The following is an 11,331-nucleotide window of genomic DNA, read 5'->3' as shown; positions in this document are numbered from 1 at the left end:
GGCAGTTCATACATATTTTATTCTTATTTATGTTAAAGTGAAGAATATAAATTAATTACAATCTTACGTAAAAAACGTTATATATTTTATTTGTTCGTTTATTATATTATTAATAGAACACATCACGTTACATAGCAAAAGATAAAAAGATTTTTTTCTCAAAATTTGGAAAGATAAACAAAGTACAAATTTGTGTTAAGAGCAAACATTTTCTGCTGATTATAAATCTACTAACCTAAATCCAATCTTATTAATTATATATCCTAATAAAAATTAATAAAATATTATTAAATATGTTAATAAAATATTATTCGATTTTGTCATTCTTAGGATTCTTAAAGCACTTCACTTTGATTTCTTCAATATTCTAGAAAAAGAAATATTTATATTATACATTAAATTAAATTGTTGGAATAAAACTTTAGATTAGAACATAGCACTTTAGAAAAAACGTGTTTTCCAAAATAATTTTCATGTTAAATAAGCTTTATGCAGTAACCATACATCGCACCATCTGGATGGATTTGCATTAAAAAAATAATACACGCATTTTTACTGTAATTCAAAAATTTGAATATTAAACAATGTATTATTAAAATATTATTAAAAATTTATTGCATTTTAATTAAAATTTGAATTTATTACATATATAAGATTGCCACGAAATATATAAAATTGCTATTCATTACAGAAAGTAAGTGAAAAGAATTTTTTAAAGAAGGTATTTATAAATAATTAAATAACTTTACGAAGTGACACAGTAAAGGCGATTATTTGCCATCACGCGATTCCTCGAAATGCCTAATCACTAACAATTGATGCTGTCAATTTGAAATTTCGCTGGAACCATGTTGAATTTTGCCGATGCCTGAAGGGACTTCGAAGAAAAATTCCGGCGCTGCGCTCGTGTCTAGGTCGTGTTGGCCTAGGCTGAATTACGAGTTGCTACCGATAAACTTACGAGAAGAAAAAGAAAGCCCCGCTTTCGACACGCTCGATTCGGTAATTATGACACCTCACGCCGGTTTTTCGCACCTGCCGCGTACCGGTTTCTTGCCTCCCAGGTTGAGGATCGAAAGTCCATGGCACTGTTCTAGGTCCTTATAATACCTATTATTTATTTCTCGACTTTTACCTGAAAAAGAAAATAAAAGGAAATGGAATCAGTAATTTTGATGTCGAAAAACTTCAGAACTATTTGAGTGTAAAATTGAGGTGTTTCTTTCCTATTTCTAATATAATCGGTACAACAATTCCTCGCAGTGTTCTCGAGCTCATTTGGCTAACTTGTATCTCGTTATGTGTTGCAGATTTAGCGGAGACCAGCACCTTTCAACAAGAGGGGGTCACAACTTATTCTCAGCTCCTTTTCGACGTGGCGCGACAGCAAGTCGTTGTCGGAGCACGGTACGTATTTTCGCGTCGCAAGCTTGTCTTCAATTACCGAGTTAATCCTCTCGTTTTCAGGACAACTGCTGTATATTAACGTCACTTAATTTAAAAAAAATTACGAAAATATTTGCCCAAATTACTTTCCGATTACCTTAACTGAATATAAACAGTGCGAGTATTCACAATGTGATAAAATTGTACAGAATTAAAAATTAAACGGATAGTGTGTTATTAGAAATAATATTTATTTTGCGTAAGAAACATTCAGTTTTATTTAACGTCTAGATAAATTAGGAAAATGAGAAAACTGGGTCAAAATAATTTGTAAAGTGCACGCTCTCGAAATTGCACTTGTTAAGTTTTGACGCAACAATATTAACTTACTAACGAACTCGTTGAAAGTCACTTCAACCTTTCAGTGTTGAAATCGAAACTGCTACGAGCATTGCTGATATTGGAACGGCAATGAAGTCTTCAATCCGATAGCGGTATCTATTTTGCTAAGAGTCTTCTCGACAAGTTTTAAAAAGCGTTTTGTTTTGAAATCAGAATTTAATGAGAAAATATATTCTCGATCTACTGATTTTAATATCATTCCTCAGTTACGATAAAAAATTCGATAACGTATGTCACATTTTGTTGTAATAATCACGATTTTATGCTTCAGGCCAACATAAAAGGTCAGACTTAATGAAGCCTATCGATTTCTTTCGTTATTCAAGACGAGTCGAATCTCACAGTTATCTTTTAATACAATCTAATTATTTCAAAGTTTATTTCAGCATCACTTAGGATCAATTTCATAATAAGATACAATACAAAAATTTAATTTCTTAATTTATTACATTGTTATTTTTTACCTTTCAATTTTGTAAATAGAATGTATGTGAATATAATAAATTTCTTGAGAGATGTTTTAATTTATAAAATTTGTTCGCCAAATTAAAGGTTTTTTTAAATTCAACTATGTATAACATTTTTTAATTGGAAAAAAATTCAATTTTTTCTTTACAATTTTAAAGAACTTTTCAAATCGTATAACTTTTAAAACCTTTTTTTTTTCTTGGACAAAAAATCGTCCAACCGAAAATACTGGTCATAAATTAAATTAAAAATATATATCGCGAGCCATCCACTACAAATCATTCGACCGTTACGTTATCGTATAAGTTTTATCTTACTTAACTATGCCTGATATTTTGTGTGTCCTTGATTCATACCGAGTGTCGCTCAAAATTAAAATCAACTTTCTATGGTTGTTTTAGCATGCTGAAAAAAGCAGATCTAAACAAATGAATAAAATATTTTAGAATTCTTCAGAAAAATTAAACTTATAATTTTATCAAATTACAGCAATACATTTATTTGTCTCCAAAATGTTCTTCTTGAAATAAAAACATTATATATATAATTAATTTATATATGTATATATTCGTATATGTTCGTATTTTGTATTATACGTGCAACAAATCAATATAAATTTACTTACAGTTTAAGATAAATATTCAGTGATCAAAAATGTAACAAAGTCAGAACATTATTTTTTATTTTCTTTATTGTAATAGCAAAAATAAATTCAAAAATAAATTTATTAAGATAAGCGGTATGCAGATTTAACATCATTTTGACATCAATTGAAAATAGTAGAATTTTATTGCGCCAAAAATAAACTATAATTAAATTTTATAGAACAAAAATTAAACACACCTGATTGTTGTCACTTTTACTTATTTGTATCCTCAATTCATTTTTAATTCAGCATTTGACTTTCACAACAGCTTTTCCTCTATTCTCGTCGGTTTGATTCAAATGTATGTACTTCTGCATATCTCTTACTCTCACTAGTCAACTCTTATTAAACATGATTTGCTACGCTATTACCGGATGAGTTCACTATACCGTGATGATAGTGAACTAGAAGCTTTGACCAGAAACTCACGACTGCGAGCCAGCGATGCCAGCATTTATGAACATTCATTTATATCGTACACTGTATCCACAGGGCCGCCGCAGATGGGCGTGCAAGGCGTACACTGCACGCGGACGGCATCATCAGGGGCGTCAAAAATGTTTTAAATAATAATTTTATAATTTTTTTTCAAAATACTTCAAAATTTTCTCTCCCTGTTTTGCAGCTTTATCAACTATTCTTAGATATAATTCGGACTATGAACATGGGGCACTAAATTCAAACTCGCATTCGGGCACTTGAATACCTAATGGCAGCCCAGTACATGCATGCTGGCAGTAGAGGGAACATGCCACTGGCAACACAGACAGCGTTCCATTTTTGAGCCTGCTTCGAGTAATTGTATCGACTTTTTACTGTTTCCCCTTCTTTCTCGATCAAGAAAGAAGAAGACAGATCAATAACAATAGAAGATAGAATATAGCCGCTTCGTCAATTTAACTGCCCGAAAGCAGGTCGAACAGTGTTGTCAGTCATTCTCTCCACGTCTTGTCAACGTGCTGCAACAAGACTGCGAAATGACATTGCTGCTGCCGTGAATAAATCCACGATAAATCAGTTTCATAAACATTTGAATAAACCAACATTTGGACAATGTATATCTTAAATATCTTAAATATTCTAAATATCTTTAATATCCTAAACTTTATCCTAAATAATTTTTTATGTGTGTATTATGATTATGAAAAATATAGAAAAGTGGCTAGCGAATAATTTTGTATTAACCCAAATGCACAATTTATATTTCATTATTTATCATTACTTTTGTAAAAACACAAATTTCTTTCCTTCGATTTCGTTATATTAGGTGAGAGAAAGCGATTATGGAATTCACAATATTTAATATACTTTGTGTTAAATTTTAGGATAATTAAAGTAAATTACTTTTTTACATACATATTGTAAATTTGTTACGTTATAATTTAGCCATTGATCATGAATATTTATTATATTGTCATAAAAGTTAACTGTAAAAAAATAAAAAAATATATTCATGCATAATCCATAAATTCTATTCCATACATATTCTATAAATAATATATAATTATACGGGGACAATTTTTTTTATTTTTTTATACTTAACATTTTGTAAAAGAAACAATGAAATTATCTTTTTAATTAATTTTTATCTTCCCAATATGACTATTATTTTTTCATATCAAACAGAAATTTTACAAAAAAAACTAGTATTAACAAATATGGACTTACTTTATACATATTTATATACGTTTTTATACGAAAAATTTTTAACCGATTATTAGTTATGCGAATACTCTTTGATAAATCTCTCTATAAATCACATCCGACAAGAACAGCCATACAAAATGCTTTAATATATAATGCATAAAAAGTTAAACCTGTCCTGTAACGGATAGCCATTTATCATCATTGATAGCTGTTGGCATCATCAATGTGACTTCGCAATATTAATCGCAGTGTTATATAAACTTAAGCCTTCAGCACACGACACGATTTTTCATGCTAGATCGCATACGAGACGTCTTATTATGTGTCCTGATTGGCTCGGATAATTATATTACCAATCATAACCCAATCATAAGACGCCTCGTATGCGTGCTAACATAAAAAATCGTATCGTGTGTCGAAGGCTTTATTTTATAAACTCAATTGTTTAAACTCATTTTGACTAGCAACTAATCCGACTGCATACACGATTTCAATACCTTCCTAATGCATACTTAAGTCTTTTTTAATTTATTTTTTCTATCTCAAAGCACTAAACAAATCGGAAAAATTATGAAACATTTCTCTACATCGTGACTGATGATTCTATAATAATTTTGATAACCATTGCATATTAAATAATTTATTTTTAATAAATTTTAAAGCGAGTAACAAACTTTATTTTAATTTTTATTTATTAGTAATAAATAAATAAAGTTGCAATAAAGTAATAAATAAATAAGTAAAAAAAAAACAATTTGTAAAAAAATTTCTCCAACACCTTCTAAAAAATAACATTTATAAATAATTATAAAAATTGTTACATACAAAAATTGTACCATCAAAAATTTATAGATAAGTCTGGTAAAAATCTGGTTCAATAAATTCAGTTGCCTGGATTCTCCGGTCATTTTCATCTTCCGTAAGCAAATCACAATTGTCTTCAATAAATTTTTTCCAATATTCTGCAAAAATAATGTTTATAATTATGTATTTGCATTCAATTATATCCGGGTTTAAATATGTGTTTAGTACACATATGATATATTTAAATAATAATATACTTAATATTTAATAAATTTTTACCAATCTTTTAATAATTATTATTTAAACAATTATTCCTCTTAAGTGAGAAGTTTATACTTTCTTTGGCAATATTTGCTTTATAGAAAACATTCTTTATATGTATATTATCACCGCATTTATCTATTTAATTTATCTATTTAATTACCTGTTAATTCCTGAAGTGTACCGTCAGTACCACCATATTCAATAGGCAAGATATTAGTTGGAATATCTTCAAAACAGTTGCCCGCGTTCGAATAGACATGAAATCTACTCTTTAGTTTGTTGGACATAAAAGATTTGAAAATTCTTACAAGAACATCGCAGATTGCCGGCGTGTTAAAGAAAACAATTTTCTGGTATCTCATAGGATAGCAGTTCTGCCACAGTTGGATCACATTCATTATATCGTAGGGTTTGAATTGAATAACGTGACGGATAGTTGGATTAGTTATGTCTACAAACAGTGAGCAACCATACACAGATGATAAGGGATAATGTTGTATCGCCGCTTCCATCGTCAAAATATAGATCTAAAAAGGTCATTTGTGTAATAAGTAATTAAAAGTATATATTAGAGTGACATATCAAGTATTATATTACTTTACTTTAGCTAGAAATGGCACGTCATGTATGCTTGGATCATGCAGAGTTCCACGGAAAATAAAAATCTGTCTTCCTTGGCTGTCTGGTTTTCGCAAAGGCAATATTATTCTACAAACGCAAACAAAATATTTCTAAATTTTTTTTTCTTACATTAGTAATTGCAATAAGAAAAAAACTAATAGAAAAACAGAAAAATAAAAAAATACAAATAATAATAGATAATAAAATTTTATTTCTAAATTTCAATTTGTCATTAAAATTAATTAAAATAAAATTATTTGTGACGATGTCTGTTATCCAAAATAAAGAAATAATAAAAACGCAATATCAAACAGTAGTAGAGTAGAATAAAGATTTTATTTAGGTTACGTATTTAGTTTGAAATAACAGTCATTACCCCAAATCAAGAAGTTCCTGTAGTCCTGGTTGAAATGGATTCTTATTTTTGTACCATTCCGGTAACTTGGATCGCTGCTTATAATAGTTTTCAATTCTACTCTTAGTTTTCTCGAGATCAAATTTGCCAACTCTCAAAAAACGTAGAATAAGAAAATCATCTGCGTAAAAATTAAACATTTTCTTCAAATATCAAAACTATAATACAATTTTTTTAAAAGCTAAATTTATCAGAAATTTACCACAACAGTGGTTTATTTTCCAAAATTGATATTTACATATCGCATGATGTTCTAAGTGACAAATAAAAATTTTAAAATCTTAGATACATACATTATAGAAATAGATTATTATAAAAAAAACGAGAACCGGTTAAAAATAACAATTTTGGCCCATCAACCACCAGCGCTTAAAATTCATATAGGTTATCGCTGCTAGTATCTGTCCTGCAAAATGCAAAAATATTTTTTAATCCTAAAAACCGATGGGAACTTGGTGAAATTCAAAAATAAAGTACAATGTTACGCTATTGATTTTTGAATATCTTAAATGGTATCCTCAAAATAGGTGATTAAATTTGTGGAGTTATTATTCGACTGGTCATTCCAAGCGTGGTATAAATAATTACGACTGTTATTCAAAATGGCTGATTCAATATGGCAGTATGTATGTTTGGAAAAGTCATCGCTGTCGTGTGGAAACTGTTGTTAGTAGACTTAGTGAATTTAGACTTTTTCTTGATAGCTTTGCGTAGGCCTAGAAAGCAATACTTTGATCTGTTATATTAACCTTTTTATTTGTTTCTTTTTGCCATATCTTTCTTTGAAGCTTCTTATTTGATATTTTTTTATTTTATCTGATTTCCTGAGCTTTATTATATCGATATTAATTCTATACATTTTGAAATCACATCACTTTGAAAGACGAAGGAAACTCACGCTGATAAAGCACCCCGATTCATAAGGGACGACGATATAAATCACTCTGAATAAGAAGAGACAGTGGAACTTATTCTTTAAGTCCATATAATATTGATAATGATTTCGTCGTAATCTTAACACTATATTCAATTTCGAATTTTATATTGATGATGTATTAAGAGACACGGTAGTAGCTCACGCCAAGTAAACGCGCAGCGTTATCAGAAACTGCAAGAACCATCGAGCAATAGTTTCCACGCGACAACGATGAATTATAAACATACAGTGTTGTTTCAAGAAACGTGTTGGAAGGCACATTTGCACTCCGCAACCTTTGTCAGAGAAAAGAGAGACACATAATAATTTTTAAAATTTAAAATATAAAAAAAGTTTTTCTTATATTAATATTACAAAAGATACACTTGATAAGGGCCAGAAATCATCTGGCCAAAATGTTTGTGTTTCCTTTAATACTAATAAAGCATTGCCAGATTAGTCACTAATCAAGTTTTTTATTACCATTCTTTGACCGCATATCAACAATTCCACTTGAATATTTTAAATAATAGTTTGTCGTGGATATTTACAACGTCGCTTTACCAAGAAGACCCTATAAAGACAATTAAATTACCGATTTTGAGGATACCGTAAAATATTCGAAAATCGTACTTTATTTTTGAATCTCACTAAATTTCTATTGGTATTTAGGATTCAAAAAAATATTTTTGTATTCTGCAGGGTATTAGCAACAATAATGTTTATAAATTTTAGGCACTGATGAATCAAAATTGCCATCTTTTACCGGCTCTCGTTATTATTGCAATATCTATTAAATAAATATTAAATAACAAATCAGCATATGCACGTTATGTAACTATCGTCCAACTTGATTTATTAATCACAAGCGATATTATTATACTAGACGGTATTCTTTTTTACGTGTTTTTGTGTTTTAAACTTCCAACAAGATACTAATAAATTATATAAAAGTTCTATTTCAGTCTTAATTAATATTTTACATAACACAATATACAATCTGCGTATTTGTATTACAAATATATAATATCTTTCTCTTTCTTTCTTAACTAATTAAACACGTAAAAGTCAATTAAAAAAACTTTAAAAAATATTAAAGTGTAATATTGTGAAAACAAACTTTGTCATACATATCTTCTCTCTTGTCACTATTAAATATCATTTATTGTTATTTATAAGCTTATCAATTAAATCGTTTTCTTTTTCAATTAAACACCACTTGTTATACCATTTCTTTCATACAAACAAATTAAATATCAAAAATAAATCTTATTAATGCTAATTAAAGATTTTTAAAGAAACTTTATTTTGTTTCAAAATTAGCGAGTTGTAACTGAATTGCATTGAGCAGTATTTTAACCGTTTATTCAATAAAATCATCATTCTTACCAATTTGTGTCGGCAAATTGTCGTTTTCTTCGATCCAGCGTTTGATCTCCGCCACGGCGTTCTCTTTGTTTTCATCAGTTTCATTCAAATATTCCGCTGCATATCTTTTATCCTCACTGGTCATTTCTTGCCAAATATCATGTACGGTGTTCTCATAGCACTTGTTCGCTATCATAATTATGAATGCGATTCCTTATCACCGCGGAGAGAGACTAGCGTCTATGAGTCGTGAAAACACACTACAACGCACGGTGCACGATTAATATTTAAGGGACATATATGTTTGGAGCCATAAATAAGAAGGCATTTTTCATGACTTTTTTTAGAGCCAAGAAACAAACTATAAAAATGATACTTTTTGCATAATAACGTACACGTTTTATAGTTCTTATACAAATTTTATCACAATAACTTTGTTGAAAAATTTCCCCACTTCACTATCGTGTAGTCAACTGTGCTTGTTTCCACGATGACAATTTCTTCTTCCTTGTTCAACTAAAATTCAAAAACCAAACTTATCTTAAAAAATAATAAATTCCCTTGTCGTTGTCGTATCCAATTTTTAAAATTCGAATTTTGAACAAAATGGCAGTTCTTTAAAGTTAGAGTGCTGATTTTCGGCAAAAAATTTTATTTTTGCTTGTTTAAAAAAAAAACAGAAAGAATTCGAATTTTAAAAATTAGATATGACAACGACAAGGAAATTTATTCTTTGGGATGCCAGGGAAGGAAAAATCATTGTCACCGTGAAAACATGCACGATTGACTACACAACAGTGGAGCAATGAAGGAATTTTTCAACAACATCATTGTAATAAAATTTGTAAGAAAACTACAAAACGTGTCAAAAAATTCATTATGCAAAAAAGTCCCATTTTTATAGTTTGCTTCTTGGCTCTGAAAAAAAATCATAAAAAATCCCTTTTTTTGTGGTTCTAAGTATATATGCCCCGTGCGTCATGTAAGCTCATAAAACCATGCGTACTGGAATTTATATTGTCATTGAAATTATATATGCAGTTAATCAGTTAGATAAAATTTTTCAACAATATATAAAAACATATTATTATTTATATACATTATAATAGTATATATAGTTATATACTCAGACAGCACACAACATCCAATCTACATCCGATTTTGGTCTTTATTTTGTTTTAATGTCTGTAAAAGTAATACAACTGTTTTAAGAAAATACGTTAGAGAAACGATCAAAGTATATTCATATCACATTTTAAAAACGTCATGTTGACATTAATTGAAAATAACATTTTATTGCTTCGAAAATAAACTGTAATTAAATTTTACAGAATAAAAATTTAATACGAGTTGTCACTTTTATATATTTGTATCCTCAATTATTTTTCGATCCAGCGTATGACTTTCACAACAGCTTTTTCTCCATTCTCGTCGGTCTCATTCCAATATACTTCTCCACATCTCTTACTCTCACAACTCTTACCAAAAATGATGTACTAGGCTGTCACGTACGTTCACCATCCGTGATGATAGTAAACTAGAAGCTTTGGCCACAGTATAACCAGTAGCGTCACTTTACAAAAATTGTGTCGAACAACAGCGCATGCGTGTCATTACTACCGACAGTATAGCGTAGCACAGTGCAAAGCATGTGTATTGTGACGTGGTTTGATTATTTATATTAGTAATAAAACCGCAATAAATTAACACTTTTTATACAAATTAAATACGTCAAATATATTAATAACGATATGCATGACAAATAAAATAATGTCTTCAGTAATAAATTAATTGTAAATCGTAGCTTGCAAATGTTAAAAATAGCTAGGTTTAGCAAAAGGAGCGACTTTATAACTGTTATAAAATTCTCTATCTTTAATACGATTGATACTTAGTTCCTGTCGGATCTAAAAGCATAAATCAACCATATAAAAGAATCTTAGAAATAAATGATTGCAAAGCTGCTTTTTCTGCTGAACGCAGTCAATATTACATTCTTCATTATTTTTGTATATATTTATATATTTACATATTTACACACACACATATATATATATATATATTAAAAAATTTAAAGTTATATTAATTTTTTAACAGGATAAACAAATTTGGAATCATTGGTCAAGAATTTGTATTTATAATATAATTTGACATATAATATATTTTTTTAATAATTAAAATTTATATTAATTTACTTATAAATAAAATAAAAATTTGAAATTATCTGTTTATTATAAATACCAATATAATTCATTATATAATATAAATTATATAATACGATATAAATGCAATATATTTTATATTATTTACAAATTCAATTTTTCACTTATTTTTATGTGATTACATATATTACTTTAATGTTATATTTACAAATTTGCAATACTTATTCAAGAA

At 28.6% G+C, this 11,331-nt stretch overlaps 1 protein-coding gene across 5 annotated transcripts; it reads right to left on the bottom strand.

The window, feature by feature from the left end:
- Window positions 1–83: 83 nt before the first annotated feature.
- Window positions 84–10,636, bottom strand: LOC105832599 (retinol-binding protein pinta). Of its 5 annotated transcripts, none has more exons than XM_036287214.1 (7): window positions 9,333–9,924; window positions 8,959–9,197; window positions 6,615–6,774; window positions 6,220–6,325; window positions 5,778–6,144; window positions 5,375–5,511; window positions 84–1,135 (listed from the first exon to the last, which is right to left on the bottom strand). In XM_036287214.1, the coding sequence occupies exons 2-6, from the start codon at window positions 9,131–9,133 to the stop codon at window positions 5,396–5,398; spliced, it is 924 nt and encodes a 307-aa protein (XP_036143107.1). In that variant the 5' UTR covers window positions 9,134–9,197; window positions 9,333–9,924; the 3' UTR covers window positions 84–1,135; window positions 5,375–5,395. The 5 variants fall into 5 exon arrangements, with proteins under 5 accessions (XP_036143107.1, XP_036143112.1, XP_036143110.1 ...); XM_036287219.1 differs by having other exon boundaries at window positions 5,386–5,511; XM_036287217.1 differs by lacking the exon at window positions 84–1,135 and adding an exon at window positions 10,421–10,636 and having other exon boundaries at window positions 5,333–5,511; window positions 9,333–9,453.
- Window positions 10,637–11,331: the final 695 nt, after the last annotated feature.

This window comes from Monomorium pharaonis, chromosome 1 (assembly GCF_013373865.1).
Source record: "Monomorium pharaonis isolate MP-MQ-018 chromosome 1, ASM1337386v2, whole genome shotgun sequence".
NCBI classification, from domain to species: domain Eukaryota; kingdom Metazoa; phylum Arthropoda; class Insecta; order Hymenoptera; family Formicidae; genus Monomorium; species Monomorium pharaonis.
Note: the sequence above shows the minus strand (reverse complement) of the source record. Positions and strands in the feature narration are given on the sequence as shown.

What these genes read in the sequence shown, in the direction of transcription:
- LOC105832599 (XM_036287201.1), bottom strand. Translation starts at nt 9,133, where the DNA reads ATGATAGCGAACAAGTGCTATGAGAACACCGTACATGATATTTGGCAA. An exon ending in CAGGAACTTCTTGATTTGGG is followed by an intron (nt 6,326 to 6,614) that starts GTAATGACTGTT and finishes TTGCGTTTGTAG; the next exon opens with AATAATATTGCCTTTGCGAA. An exon ending in ACGTGCCATTTCTAGCTAAA is followed by an intron (nt 6,145 to 6,219) that starts GTAAAGTAATAT and finishes TGACCTTTTTAG; the next exon opens with ATCTATATTTTGACGATGGA.